This window comes from Toxorhynchites rutilus, unplaced genomic scaffold (genome assembly GCF_029784135.1).
Source record: "Toxorhynchites rutilus septentrionalis strain SRP unplaced genomic scaffold, ASM2978413v1 HiC_scaffold_180, whole genome shotgun sequence".
In the NCBI taxonomy this organism is placed as follows: Eukaryota; Metazoa; Arthropoda; class Insecta; order Diptera; family Culicidae; genus Toxorhynchites; species Toxorhynchites rutilus.
In genome coordinates this window covers 7,609-23,626 of record NW_026599741.1, presented here as the reverse complement: position 1 = coordinate 23,626, position 16,018 = coordinate 7,609, and the positions used below count along the sequence as shown (strand labels likewise).

Here is a 16,018-nt window from a genome sequence, read left to right as displayed (position 1 = left end):
TGCTGTTTTTCCTCAGTTTAGGTAGCAGTTCATAATAATAATGATTATAGTCACCATCTCCATAATCTGCATGTGTTGTCGTTCAAATGTAAATTTAAAAAAGGTTTTTAGCAGCATATGGTTTTCTTTTTTTCTTGCATATTGTGTTTTTTTTTTCTTGCTTATTGTGTTGAACAAAAAAAAGGTAATTTAAGGGGCTCTGCTTATCGTTTAACTTTGATTCACGAACTGAGAAAATTTTCTATCATTGTTTTGCTCTCGTAATTGCTATTTCTGGGTATTAGAAATTTCTGGGAAATTAGATTCAAGGATGATTTTCGTCTTATCACCTGCATTGCATGACATCATCATGATCAGAGTAGTTTTGTGTTTCTGTGGAGACGAACTAATACGTTTCAGGTTAGATGTTGAATGAAGAAGGACTAGGAGCGCTCGAAGTAGTAAAAGGGACAGATGTTTAGGCAATCTCGGTAGCGCGTTCTCTCTCTCCCCCCACAGAGAAAGGAGAAACCACGGCTTGTTTCGTCTCAGGAACAGGAGTTGAGGAGCGGGAAAGTGATGAAATTAATTCCATTTAGTCAATTAACTAGATATTCATATTTCAAACTACCTACAAGCTATGATTTTGTTTATCATTAATCGATTTCAACTTCTCCAAATGTGTTTTTTTTTTTCATTTCGTTTCGTGTTATCAGTCTTCTTGTAGCAACAAACTCTAATGGCCGAGTGTGTTCCGCTTATGAAGAACCACCTCTTGCAAAGAAGACTCTTGTTAAAACGCACTTTTGCGTTCTATTTGGGTGTACGCGTTGTGTGTGTGTGTGTGTGTGGGTGTGTGATTATACCTTTGGATTTTCTGTTTGGGAGGGGGTCGAACTGCTGCAAATAGATGCCTCCCGACGTTAGGTCTGGCATTGAATGTTTTGCTTTGTTGATTAGTTATACACCATTTCTATATACACACTAGTGTTTGTGAGTAGGTATGCATTTGTGTGTGTCTAGTGAACGATTAATATTTAACGGTGCAGACAAAAATCATATACTATTCTGTTTACAGCTTCACTACCACATAATTTTCATGTTCTTTTTTCTGGCTGTAATCGTTACCTTCTACGGGAAGTAATCGTTACGGAATCGAATTACAGTCGCAAACACTCGGCATCAGACACAACAAAGGATAGCTCTAGAAAACATTCAGTTTCAACTATTTGCGCTTTTCGTCGTCATACTCTCGCTCTCGCTCTCTCTCTCCGTAATATCACCCTTCTCTAAAGGTTCCAATTGCACTTTCATTCATCGTCGTCTACTAGAATAGGTTGCCACAGATTTTATTTCGCTCCACTTTTGATTTCACACATCGATCTCCGAGTAAAAACTAGCTTGATATCCGCTAAACTTACTTAATAATCATCATCATTCTCTTTCTAGCAAATACAAATTGATCTATTTGTTTCCCCGGACGCACTGCATCATCGTCTTGAGGGCAGGAAAGAACACTGTTCTCTCTCCACATTACTATTTCCATACGTATTTAGTTCGACTGGCTTATTCTACTTTGAATAGACTGCATCTAGTGTGAGTGAGTTATATTGTATATCTATATGAAGTTCGTTTCCCATTCATTCATTCGGCTCGTGAGAAAATCGGAGAATTACTGAATTATTCGGGAACACATATCTTATTCTTTCGTCCGTCATCGCTTAGTATCGACACAAAAAAAAACTTTACCCCATAATATACGTAGGTTGTAAAAACGCCAGCTTTGCAAACTTCATCATCAGAAATTAAAACAAATTCGAAAGGTACAATTAAAAATTTACAATAAACTACAACAGATGCTGATTTTCTAAAAAAAATACGATTCTTGCCATTTGTGTGTGAACATAACGGGAGTCAATTTTTAGGTGCGCATTGCCACTTATTCTTCTCTCTCGTGGAATTATGCAGCGATTGTGTGTGTTTGAGTGGGTGGTGGGGATATGGCAGCAGAGCATATGCTTTCGAATTGCTTATTCCTCATCCTCCTCGTCTTCATCCTCCGCCTCGGCCAGCCACGTGAGCCACTGATTCACCTGGAACAAGGCCTTTCCCTTGCCTGGATACATATCGGTAACGTCTTCCTTATACCGCAGGAAGGCTTCCTCTTCGATTACGCTCAGCTCGTAGCACTCACGGAACCAGCGTAACAGTACTCCTGATGTGGGTGGAAAGGGGAAAAACGAATGTTTTCATTAGTGTTTCAACATTTGCAAACATTGGCACCACGCGCAACTCTTACCTTTAGGGAAATTGATGCTATACCAGTAGACCTGCATCGCGTAAATCGCAATCAGCTGCAGATCGTTATTGCCGTTCAGGAAGGCATTCAGCACCGGACAGTATTTCCGTAGGATTTCCATTTCCTTCTCCACCGATTGCTTCTCATCTGCATACTTGGACGACTCCTGGAAGGAAAGGGGAAATTAAGTTATAGTTTTTTATCCGCAAATGTAATGCAAGATTTCGTTCGTCCGAAATCAGTAATGAGTCGATCATATGAATTTCTATCACTAGTTTCAGGTGACGCAAACAATTATGTAATGATCAAAACTATTTTTTTATCAACAGACGAGGCTTGAGCATATGCGGGGCTACTTTCGACCTTTCATTATTTTTTTTTCTATTAGAGGCAAATGAACTGCAAAGTTTAAAACTTCTAAAACTAAAAGAGGATGAAGTTTAGTTGCTTTGAACGGAAGTATTGCTGAAACTTATATCGTATCTTCGTCATTTATATAAAGGCCACAGTTGGGCACTATTCTGCGTGCCCCACCGGAACTGCTGGGATGGTTGTGGGTTTGGAAGCTCAGCAAGTAGAAAGTCTGCCTTCTGTAGCAATACTTCATCAGAGGATCATACTTATAGACTAGGCTTTCTAACAAATTAAAACAGACAATTCACAACCGATTCTCAGGAAGCACTTTGTATCATTATGGATCCACACTACCCAGGCTTCATACCAAAAATATGGAGTAGAAGTCGGAGTCCGAAAGAATTTCATTGTATTAGGAGTCGACTTCCAGGTCAATGACCCAATAAAATCAAAATATTTAGCTCATTGAACAAATTTTTTTTTATAATTCGTTTAATTTTCTATTCACGTCCAAATCGTTAGCTTGTGTTGTGGTCAACCATAGCTCTCTACTTTTTTTATAAGCGACAAAATAACGGTTAGCATGACTGCTGATATGCTCAAGAGCATTGGGGACATGGTCGTAAAAAACAGCATCCCGCTTATATTTTTGTCACAACCAGCTTTCATTGTTTCAAACAGGGAAATGACCGGAAAACTTGAAATTTATCTTCAATATCAAAGCATGATAGATAAGAGAAATTTGCAAGGTGATTGAAATAGCAAACACTAAAAAGTGAACTTGCGCAAATCCGTTAAGAACCGTTCGTTGAAATCAATTTGATACCGTAGTAGATGAAATTGCCGATATGTTCAAGATCTTCCACATGCGTTGCGCCGTTCACAGACTCCAGTTGACGATTCGTAAAGGATTGAGTTATCGTAATGAGGCAAGTTACTATTGCTGCTAGAACCCCAAAAACGGATGCAATTCTTAAAAGATGAGCAGGGAAAAAAAAGGAATTTTAGATCAGACCACTCGCTAAAGGAGTACATATCTCACGATTCAGCGACTGATGGAACTTAGAAATTTCATCAATGATCTAGGTAATGAGAATACTTTCCTAACCGCGAACATAGCGACCGATCTGGAGAGGCTCCTGTTTCAAAAATTCAGCCTAACTAAAACTCTTCGGCTTGAAGAACTGACACCTAGAAAGTTTATGTTGAATTGAAGAAGTCTAATTTTCCGCCTTAGGAAGATAGATTGGCCAGTTTCAGATGGAGTTGTACGGTCCATGGAGAGAAAAGAAAGTACACTTCTGGCTAACCCTATATTGTTAGCAGCAATTTACATCGATCCAAAGCGAAAAATTTAATTTAACGAGAGCCAATTAATGATGGCCAAAGAAGTACGATGTTTCGGAAAGGATGAAAGGTTTATTGTTGTCGAAGGAGGATGATGATCCTGTTAGCGAATCTTGCTGCGATAATCCTGAGTCTTCATCTTCATCAGGGAACACAGATTTCGATGCTTACCTGAATGATAAAAAAGCAAAACGACGTCACCTCGGAAAAAAGAATAAGAAGCAAAACCTGCTGCTGAACATTTGAAGTGAAATCTCAGAGATTGGAGAAAAATGATCGATCGTGCAAGATGCAAGAGAATCTACGAGCATTTCTACGGCATGTTATATAACCGTTGCCCCGACTCTCTCCGATTTTGTTTAAATTTTATACACAGTTGCTATTGCCTGTCGCTGTGTGTATCGGATGAAGTAGACTAAATTCATTTATCGCGTGCAACATGCAAAATATTCATTCAATTAAAATGAACAAAATTACGGACAAATGGATAATTTGAATACAGGTAAAATTTGTAGCAGTCACCTTAAAAAAATATCTACACAAATCATGACGAACAAAGATAAATGTTCTTCCTCCCCTCTCACATACCTGCATGATATACTTCAAAAGCACCGTCATCACCGCCGTGATGAATCCGGGGTCGGTATAGCAGCTAGGCTCAACATTCTCCTTGATCCACTTGTAGAACTGCTGTGGGTTGGAGTCCGCCTGGATTTGCTTCCACAGCTCGGCCTGCACCCTCAGCAGTGGATACAGGAAGCTCAGGCTGCGATCCTCGAGAATCTCCGCCATGCGATCTTTCGTACGATCGCACTCGGGGAGGCTGCTCATCAAGTTGACCTTGCTCGATTGGAACATTTCCTGGAGCGTCTGCTTGCCAAGCTGCTTGTGCAGTTGCTGCAGCACCAGCAGGAACAGCGGGTAGTGCTGGCCGTTGTCGGTGTAGTTGGAGATGTCGGACAGTTTGCACAGTTTCACCGAAACGGCGCGGGAGAGCAGCGAAGCGACAATTGTGGTGATTTTCGGTATGGTTTTCTCCTTTTCGTTCATCGAATTGATCAGCGTCTTGAATGCCTCCAGCATCGCTCCATTGTTGAGTTTGTTTTCCTTGCGTAGCTTCTGCAGGAATTCAATCGTTTTCTCGTGGAATGAATCTGGTTTGTCCAGCACTTCGTTCAAAATTTTGATAACCGAATCGCGCATGAACTTGTCCGGCACTCGCAGCATACAGAACTCGCGGACCAGATCGTTCATCAGATGCTGCTCTGCCTCGTCGTCGGATTTCTTCGTTTCCGATCCAAAGTCGCCCTTCTCCGAGGATTTGTCGTCATCCGATTTTTCACTTAGATCTGCCTCATTCACAGTGTACGGATTGGGTAGCGTCTTGTCAATCACCTCGACAACGACCTCCTTGATGGCCTCATTCTCGACGGGTTTGTTGTTAGTTTTGCCTTGTTGATCTTCTTCGATTTGTTTTTTCAGGTTATCCAACAGAATGTCTGAAGCGAACGCAGAGACCTTCTTCAAGAATTCCTCCTTGTTAGGTCCTTTGTCTTTCTTGTTCTTCTTGTCAGCCTTATCCGAGGAGGCTTGTTTGATGATAACTTGATCCTTTTGAAGTATATTGTTGATGGGAGTTACGGGAGATGTGTTTCTATTCTGATTCGGTTGAGATTTGCCATTCAATGCGCTCGGTAGATGGCTTCGACTCTGTGGTGTCGCCTGGCTCGAAAGCGGACTGGGATTGTTGGAGGCATTCTGTGGAACAGTTGGTCCGATATTACCCAAACCATTTCCGTTGGATCCTGCAGATGAGTTGGCACCTGAACCGGCTCCGTAGTTAGCGTTGGACGATAACGGCGTTTGGTTGTATGAACCAGCATTACCACCGTTGTGGTTGACATTTGCCCCATAGGCACTATTGCCACCTGCCGCTGCCCGCTGTTCGCTCAGAAGAGTGCGGGTGGTCAACGGCGACGGGAAGTCTCCTAGCTGGGACGAGTTGAAGTTGCTACTCTTGCTAGACTGCGACGACGGTACCTGCGAGATGGGCAACTGCGTCTTCATGTTCATGTTCTGTGTCTTAAAAAGCAAACTGTTGGGCGTCGGCCGCATTTGGAGATCTTCCACCGGATTCTGTGGAGTCATCAAGTTGCGCTTGAATCGGGGCGCCAAATCCTTGCTATTCATCATACCATCCCGGTTCGAGTAGGAATTGTGCGAGTTGGTTCCCCCGCCGCTACTGTTGTTCTGGTGATGATGATTCTGGCCACCGCCGCCTCCACCATCGCGTCCGCCGTGATGGTTTCCGTGCTTGTTGTTGTTGTTGTAGCGCATGTTATTCCCATTGCCATGGTAATTGCTGTTATGTTGGTTCTGGCGGCCGTTTCGATCGTTGTGCATGCGGTAGTTGCCACCGCCGCCACCACCACTACCACCACCATTGTCACGGTGGTCCCGGTTGCCGTAGCCATTCGGTGAGGGTGAATACCTACAATAAAGAAAAGAAATTATTTATATTAATGATTTACGTACGCCGTGAAACATGAGATTGTGGACATAACGGCTATTGATGACAGGTTTATTCTGGCAAATTCATGGAGAAACGTATCCAGGCGACGGTCCTCTGGATAGACCTCTCAAAATGCTGGAATTTTCCATGGCTCTTCTTATTTGACAACTATTTACCCGAATACGATATGTTCAAATAGAGTAATCGTTCGCTAACTGGTCTGCTTTTTAATTGGGCGAACGTTAAATGGTTCTTGGACCAGTTAAAAAGCAGGATTTCGTAAACAATCGACGCCATATTCAAACGGAAGATTTGCTGTGAGGGGCATTCGAATGTAATTTGAAATGTTATGAAAATTGACATTATTTTCGCATGACAAAAACATTGATTAAATTGCAGAAAAATAATTTTGTCAAATTATATTTCATACCTGTTGTCGCACTCAATGCGAAACTTCCATTGGAATCCTTTTGTTTATCCTATTTCATGATCAACGCGAAACAAACAATTCATTGAAGTTCCCCTCGATTTTATTTGACGTTTAACATGCCGGACCAGTTAAAACGAGAACGTGAATTTCGCCCAGTTAGTGAATGTTTACTGCACATTCTTCTGAAAACCTTTTCTGATAATCCAAAAACACACTTACTAGACTTATTCAATTCCCTACTAGATAACATTGTACTTGAATGGTGACAGATAATCCGGAAGTCTGGTAAACCACCTGCATCTGACCATAACCCATACCGTCTTATTGCTACGCTTTCATGTAATATGGAAGGAAAATGATCCATTGATCGAGATCGAAGAATGATTTTCTATCTAATATTCTATCAAATAGAAAAATTGGATCTCGAAAGAGGGAATGAGGGAATTTCTACAAATATTCAACTGTTCGTTTTGTGCAAAGAGCAACTGACTTTCAATATTCCTGTTCATTAAAAGCTTTTGATTCGGTTCATAGCAATTCTATCAGATGATCTCAGCTTGGTATAACCACCTTGTTCGCTATGCTCTTCGTCGTTCCGTACTCGCTCTAGATTCCCGATAAACATAGTTTTTCCAGGATAGTTATCCGGTATTCTTGCAACATGTCCTGCTCAGCATATCCTTCCAGCTTTGGCCTTTATGTAGATTCTGATTCCACTATGAGTTGCGTGGGCTTGTGGTTCATTATTCGCCTTCATACGTTGTTCTCCTGCCTCAGCCAAAGATGGATCTAATTATAAGTCGTTTAAGGGGTCGTTCTGGGAAGCCCTCAGAAATGTTGTCCCTAAAAGAATTTTTCGATATTTGATTTCGTTGAAAATTTACAGCCAAAAGTATGAAAATACCTCAAGGGATATAGTATTGCTGTACGAATTTTTAAACGCGTTTTTCTCGAAATCATGTTTTTTCAACTGGTGGTGTTAATATCTCAGGATCTACTCGACTGATTTAGTTGAAATTTTTTATCAGCTTGTAAAAATGAATTAACTAAAGAGTTACATAGCCGTTTTTGATATCTCATTTTTTCTAATCTATTTTATTATTTTTATAAAAAATAACTCATTTTTAACAAAAATTGTCGCCATTTTACCAATTTTCAAATTTCGAAAAACCCTCATGTAACGCGCAACGCGTAACGATCGCTCTGATCGGGGTGTCCGATGTTTCAGAACTGATACCACCAACAAGGTACCGATTTTCATACAGCATCTACGCATTCAGCTGCCAACAGCGTAATAATCGTAAAAATACTACGAAATTATAACCAGCGAGAAACAAACATAAAAAATCAAGAAAGAAACTCTTTAGTACAAACATTTGGTAGCACTGACAAGGGCCAATTAATAGTGCTTTAACTGAGTGAGCGGCGAGGCCTTTCACCAGTATTTCTAGTTTTTTGTGTATGAGTTCTGTTTTATCAGGAAATCGAGCTTAATTTTCAAATGGTTAAAATCATAAAACAACGACGCGTATAATTGGAGTGAGCTTTTACTTTTACAGTTCAGAAACGTGAAATTCAATCTTTATTATAATATTACAGGAACACTTTTTCTACTATCTCTACTGGTGACCGAGGTAACAATGACTCTAATAATGGAAAAAAAATTGGCAAAGGTAAATTGATCGAGAAAAAAAGGAACTCCCTAACGAAAAGTAAACTAATTGCGTAACCATGGTAATTTTCATTTACAATTAGCTGCGTTCAGCAGTCGGATTAGTAGATGGATTATAAACTGCCTTTAAAATTCAAAAATGCGAATCTGGTCTAATCTAAACTTATCAAGTTCCAAACTTCATACACACCAGATGGGCCAACCAGAAAGCCTGACGAGCCGCAGGTTGAGTATCGCTGCCTTAGACAATAAACAAAACACCAGAACACTTTACTTTATTTCTAACATCCAAAAAAAATCACGAAAATTCATTATTTTTCAACCTTTCAGACAGGGGCCCCCTTAAAAACCCCTAGTACTCGCAGGTCCTCATCGAGCATTGTTCACGTCTCGTGTTCATAGAAAACAACCGTCATTATGAGCGTATAACACAGGGAATATTTCACACGATGATTGCTAAGGCTTTTTGACATCAAGTGTTTGTGGAGAGCAAAGAAGGCACGACTCCCATCGATAATGCGACTCCGAATCTCACCGCTAGTATCATTATCAGTCGTTACCATTACTGTCTAATGCTGGATTCAGCATGTATTTAGTTTGGACGCATTTATTCTCAGTCCAACTTTGTCTGCTTCGTGCTTAAGTCTGGTGTAATGTTCTACTACTATCTCAAATGTTATGCCGACTGAATCTGTTGAAAATCATATCACGCGAAATAAACCTCGTTCACCTCATAAAAAACCTGATATTCTATCCATCGTAGACTCAATTTTCTGGAGGATCTGACGCAAGATGAATATTTGGTCAGTAGTATACCGATATTCGAGAAGCCGACCTGTTAATTCCCATGAGTTTGCTTGTTAGTGGCGATAGAAGACGGAAGATAGTTTTGGAAAACACTTTGTGGGCGACATTCAGGACGTTATTGCAATAAAGCTTTCACAGTCTATTTAGGTGACGGATCCTGAAGATAGGGCAAATATCCCCAATCGTCGGATAGCTGTTCTGTTTCCCAAATTGTGACAATCAGTCAATGTGACCAATACCAGTTTTCCCGGGTGCATCTTAATAAACTCTGCTCCGATACCATCCTTTCCAGTCGATTTGTTTCTCTTGAGGCGTCGTGCACAAATTACGTAACGCAAAAAATCCGGTTTTGGGACCCTCTCCCCCCCCCCTACGTAACGCAATTTCCTATCTCTAATGCACAGAAAGTAACGCAACCTCGACCCTCCTCCCCTCCCTTATCGCGTTACGTAATTTGTGCACGACGCCTAAGTTGCTTGGTGGCATTCTTAACTTCACATCGTCACGGGTGGCACGTCTTATTTGCGTAATCGTCATCTTAGTCCTCTCCATTCGGTTTGTCAAGATCTTTCCATCCTTATTACGACACATTTCTGCCCGTAACACGAAGCCTTTTCGGGATGCATTGAGTCTCCGGTACAACTTAAGCGTCTCATTAAAGCGGTCGTCACCTGGGTCTATTTCGATTAATCTGGTTCAAATCATCCCTTGTATCGTTCGTAGCTATTGAGCTTGAGCTTGAGTTGGCACGTAGTTGCTCTCCGTGATTGACCTGAACCACTGAAATTGCACAAAGAACACACCGAATAACGCTTGGGAGTAGAAAATCATTCTCATTGTGCAAGTTTCGGTGAATCGAGTCTCCGTTATTCGAAGAATATTATAATTTAACTAATTGATGTATAAGATATCAAACGGTTTTTATTATAAAAAATTTCTTTTTCATCAAAAGAAAAAAAGTCGTAAAATGAACATTTTTTCATTGGGCGGTTAAAATGATCACCTGGTGGTTATAAAATGAACACTATCACATATCATGGTAAATGGGATAGATTTATACGTTATTTCATATGCAAATTTGTTTGAATCATCATTGAGATATTAGGTATATGTATAAAACAATCTGAGCCTATTCATCTAGAGTAATAATTAAAATTTTCTCATACGTACGAAAGCTTAGTAAAAAATACATAACGCTTCACATATTGAGGTTTGGTTTTGGTTGGGATGGCATATTTTTCCAGGATCAAAGCCACAAAAGGAATCCCTTGAAGAGGAACATGTGATAAAGTATATTAGCTTTAGGAAACATAACATTGTAAGTCGATATGCGGTGGTGACTCATTTTGCCCCACACAACAAAGTTATTCTGAATGCGAACTAACCCAGTAACAACCAAGCTATAAAAACTATTTTTGATTATTTAAAATTATCAATGTTGCTGTTAGATGTTCCGAACGCTAGTCATAAAATTGGTTAACACTTTCGTCGCCCCGTCACCCATATATGGGTGACAATATTCCTCGTTTGAATTGTATAGAATTTTTGGAAGGAATTTTATAGAATAATCACCTAAGTGTAACTATAGAATATGTAGAAAAATAATAAAATTATAACCATGTTATTATAATGTTTATACTATACTTTTTATTAGTTTATAGTACGGATAATTTGTACTGCAGTTTTTTCGCGAAACCCATATAATATAACTTTGGCATGTGTTATTGTTGTCAATTCGAAAATATTGCTAGAACATGTCAAAGTTGTCTACAAACTAAGTTTTATCTACATTCGATAATTTATCTACAAATTGAGCCTCGTAAGGAAGTCAGAAACGCCGCTTTGGGCGACGAACGTGTTAAGGGGATGGTACACTATGAACATCATAAAAAAATATGTGATTTTCGGGATTTTTTCAACGAGAAAATAAATTACTATGATTAATCTAATATCACAGTTTTGTTAGGTATATATTACTTAACAAACAAAAAAAATATTGGTGTCAATGCTGTCCCCTGAATGCCACAACCGGTTTGTTGAACCCTTGTAACCAAAACCTTCTAAACTGATGAGAGTTTTACAAGTTTTTCTAGTGGACCAATTTCAACCAATTTTTTTACGTAATCTCGGATATATTTCCTGTCATCGTACGTAGGATTTTCTCAAAATATTGATTTCTGACGAAATGGCGATATTTTTTGTAAAAAAAAATTGCGTACGATTAGAGTAAATTTAGTGGAGAATCTGAGAAAAACTATTTCATCTAAATCGGATGGAGCATTCCGGAGGTAGAACTCCCACCAGTTTGCAGAACCTTATTTCCAGAAAAACGTGTTTTAGATTTTGGATCCGCGCTCCTTACGCAAACACTCAGGTCCACTAATTGACAACTTTGGAGCAGAGCATCGGACAAACCTAGAACAAAAACTACAGTAAAATAAACACCTCAGAGAACATTTTAAGCCAATTTTTTTTTTAAATTTTTTTCAAGTTCCCATAGTTTACTACCCCTTAATCGATGAAATCAAACAAAATATCTGTTTACCTCTCATTGAATATGTGAACAGTCGTTCAAACTGATAATATATCGAAGATTCCTTAAATACTATGCGTTCAAATTACATCCGAATGGCTACCGTGAGAGACAAACAATAACGAACAATAACAAACAAGTCATCCAAACATCGAAACACAGGCACTGCTACAGGATAAGATATTTTTCTAACAATTTTTCCAAGAAAAAAAACTCAATCCCTTTTCAAATAAAATTTTTTTTTAGATTTCTAGTACGAAAAGTTGGTTAAACGGCCAATGTTTTTACACTCACAAAGATTCACTGCAATTTGAGTGATGCTGCCAACTTCTAAGGCGTCATTTATAGAAATAAAATAATGAAATAGCCTTATTTATGAAAATGAGAAAAAACATCATTTTCATTTCTTCAGAGTTGTAAAAAAAACACTTACGTTGATGGTATCAGCGGCGACGGAGTCGACACGCTCAGCAGGTTGAAGCTGTCGTTGAAGTTGAGCGGGTTCAGCGAGAACTTGCTGATCCAGTCCCGCTGGTCGCCCCGCTCCTGGTTCCGGTAGTCCCGACCGCGCATACCGAACGGCGGTCGCAGCACCAGATCATCCTCGTTGGTGAGCTCCTGGATCGGGGCTGGTCCCTCCACGCGGGCCACCTTCCGTGGCGTCCAGGTGTTCTTGCGCAGCTCGATCAGATCGCGCAGCAGGAACCGGATGCGTGGCGGGAACCTGCTCGACAGGGAATACTGTTCCATCCGGTCGAAGTACTGATCCATCAGCTGTTTTCCCAGCTCTGTATCCAGATTCTTTCCGCAGGTCTTGATAAGCTGGGCCAGACATTCCATGTCCTCGCAGTTCTTCTCCGTCGTCGCGCCGGACTTGTTGGTGAAGAGCGAGCGCAACATCTTGTGCAGATGTGGCTCACCGAGCATGTCGAGCTTGTACAGCTCGCCGATGAACTTAACATTACCCAGGATCTTCTGTTTGGCCACATTTTTCTTTTCCTCCAGATCATCGGTGAGGGCGAGTTCCGAATTGATGATTTTCTCACTGTAATGTACACGGTTTTCGAACTTGTCACGGCAAACGTTCAGCAGGATCTGCAGGAAGGTACCGGACTTCGTTTTGTCAATGTCGGTCTCTAGTTCTTTCTCGATGCGCTTGCACAGCTGCGCATACATAGACGAGTACTTGGGTTCATCTAACGCTTTGTCAAATATGAGCAGAATAACACCGTTCAGAATCTTGGACGAGTTCAGGTCCAGCTTCAGCAGGTCATCACTTAGCTTCTGGAATTTCTCTGGGGTTAGCTTGTTCAGAATACCACGTACCTATTTTTTTATGGGGATGAAAAGAAACAATAAGTATAATGCTCGGTCATTTTTCAGTTTAAATTTTTTGCTTACTTTTCGGAAGATCGAATCAATTCTGGAATCTTCGGTGAGTCCATGTTTCGGTCTCAGTGATGGAGGGACCCAGCGTCGGCTAGCGGGGGGGATTGGATTTTCCCTCCCCGTGGCACGAAACTCTGTCCCCGTTTGCCTGGGGTCTTCCGTCTTGGAGGTTGGCAACGGACCAGCAATAGGATATGCGCTCCGCAACCCGACCGACGACGGAACCGCTATCTTTTCTATTGTTCCCGGAATGGTGAAAGAAGAAACGTCAACCAGTGGCACTGTTGGATAGTTGCGGGCGGCCTTCGTTGGCTGCTTCACAATGGGTTCGTACGAGTGATACGTTGAGCGGTGAATCCTAACGGTATTCTGGGACACGCCCACAGGAGAAACAAAAAAGATGCTCACAGGCTCTCGCAACAGCGGCCGCTAATCTTTTCCTTGCTAACACCTACTACTTTCCGCTTCCGTACAGACAATGTGTCTCAATGGAAGCCGTTCGCTCTCTGCGCGGAATCTGAGATGGCCTCAACTGTAATTTTGATTACAATTGATATAAAGTCTGCAAAGAAAAAGGAAATTGGAAGTTTATTAGTATGTGTGGGGGTTGTTACTCATCGAACACTTTGGATTCCCCCCGTATTGGATGTTGCATTAGGTGTTGACGAAGAAGAGGTGATTGAACGAAAACGAGAAACAATCATGAATCATACTCGTGCCAGTTCCGCGAATGCGACGAGATATTTTTTTGGGAATTATTCACCATAATGAATTATGACCGTGTGTGTTTAGTTTGTTTTTTCGTTACTCTACCAGACACGATAGCGTTGTTGACGTAATGTGCAAGTGCATATAGAGAGGCAATTAAAGCCGATTCGAATGCAAACGGCAAACTTCAAACAGCACTTATTTTTTGATTATCTACGCCTTACTAATACTGCAAGAAGCGCGAAAACAACACAACGTCACAAACTCGACAGTTGTTGGCAAGATCGCGTAAACACGTCATATGCGCAGCGGTAAAGTCTAGGTATTTCTAGAATAACGAGAACGCTAACCAGAGGAACATAACCGTTGCATTGGTAATGACTTCGTTTGCTTGTTTACCCTGGAATGGCGTATTAAATAGATGGAAATCCCGCGGAGATAATTGCCAATCACCCACAACATCCATCTCACTTTTCGGAAATGTTATTTCCCATCGGCGATTCATTTAAATGGTGCAATTAACAAAGCGGGATTCCACAAAAACCTCGCAAGGTCAATGATACGTGAGTCTCAATGAACTCTCAGTCGTCCGTCCTTCAACAAAAAAAAAACTGTACCTCCAAACTGAAAAAGAGGGCAACAGCACCGAACCAGGGACATAGCGTACATATCGGGGATGTGATAAAGGAGGAAGAACAATGAAATTCTCAATCACTGGTACCGCTCAATCACCGTTTTCAATGCACAGATACAACTATGAACGCTACAACACCGTCTGTACTTTGGACGATCGTACGAGCTCTCTGTGTATATAACAGTAGTCACGGAGTCGAAAAGCATTTATTTTTCCACAACACCAACCTTGAACATTTGTTCCGTATTGGCACTACTCGCAAGGCGTACTTAAAAACACGAACTAAACTGTATTTGCCCCACGGTGAAATGTGCTAGCAAATGGACGATAATTTGCAATAGTTATGTCACTATTATTAAACAAAACTTTCTTGTTCTGCGTGGATACAGTCCTTCGGCAATATAGTTTAATATTGGCACGTTATCTGTACACTTGAGATTGACTACAAAACGCGCCGCTGTAGAGCTTCTGTCGGTCGCGTCTCACTTGGTCGAATATAGCTCATCTACTGAATGAGACCTACACTTTGCAGCACTCCAAGTGGACTCCTGCCTGCGCTGCTGCAGTCTCAATGTGTTTGAACACGCGCACCAATATAGAGGAGATGAAAGAATCGGAAAGAGAACGACGTCGCGGCGAGACAGCAATAAATGGGGGTTTTGTCAGCAGTAGAACCGATGCACACCACACGCGTTTATTTGTAGTTATTTCCATCCGACATAATACATTCGTAAGTCCATCCGTTCGTCCGTCCGATCGTCAGGTCTGTCGGGTTTGTTGTCTGGGAGGTGTTCAACAGAGATGATGCTGCACCGGGGGAAGAGTTGAATGCTAGGGGAGGATGAGTCATACACAGGTAGAAAAGCCGAGATGGTTGTGTCAGTGGTGACTGCTGCTTCATCGATGCATTACAGCCACGGCACAATCAATATGGAACCTAACCTTGGTATTAATTTTGTTCACGTTAAATATGAAGATAAAAATATAATCGTTCAAAGAGCACTTAAAATTCGAATTACCGTCTCCAAATGTCTCGCCTTCCATTAGCCACTAATTGTTACGAAGTGAAACTGAACAAATTCCGAAAATCAAGTGCAGAACAATTATTGGAACAATTATTTTGATGAAGCAAATAATGATTCAATTTCACCATTTACATACTCTTATAAACGGATAATGTTTCTTCTTCGAATTCAATTCGCAAAATATTCATTTCTGTTCTCAGAACACTTACGTTGAGTTTCAGTTTGGGTGACTGTACTTCGTACTTGCACTACGCAGGATTGACAAGAACCAAACCAACAGTCTTCCCGATAATTACACGTCTGTAGTTTTCCCTTCGAACGCAATGGAA

At 40.9% G+C, this 16,018-nt stretch overlaps 1 protein-coding gene across 1 annotated transcript; it reads right to left on the bottom strand.

Annotated features, from left to right (window-relative positions):
• Positions 1-816: 816 nt before the first annotated feature.
• Positions 817-13,751, bottom strand: LOC129781710 (eukaryotic translation initiation factor 4 gamma 2). Its single transcript, XM_055789280.1, has 5 exons — positions 13,335-13,751; positions 12,367-13,259; positions 4,568-6,470; positions 2,279-2,444; positions 817-2,194 (listed from the first exon to the last, which is right to left on the bottom strand). The coding sequence occupies exons 2-5, from the start codon at positions 13,107-13,109 to the stop codon at positions 2,010-2,012; spliced, it is 2,997 nt and encodes a 998-aa protein (XP_055645255.1). The 5' UTR covers positions 13,110-13,259; positions 13,335-13,751; the 3' UTR covers positions 817-2,009.
• Positions 13,752-16,018: the final 2,267 nt, after the last annotated feature.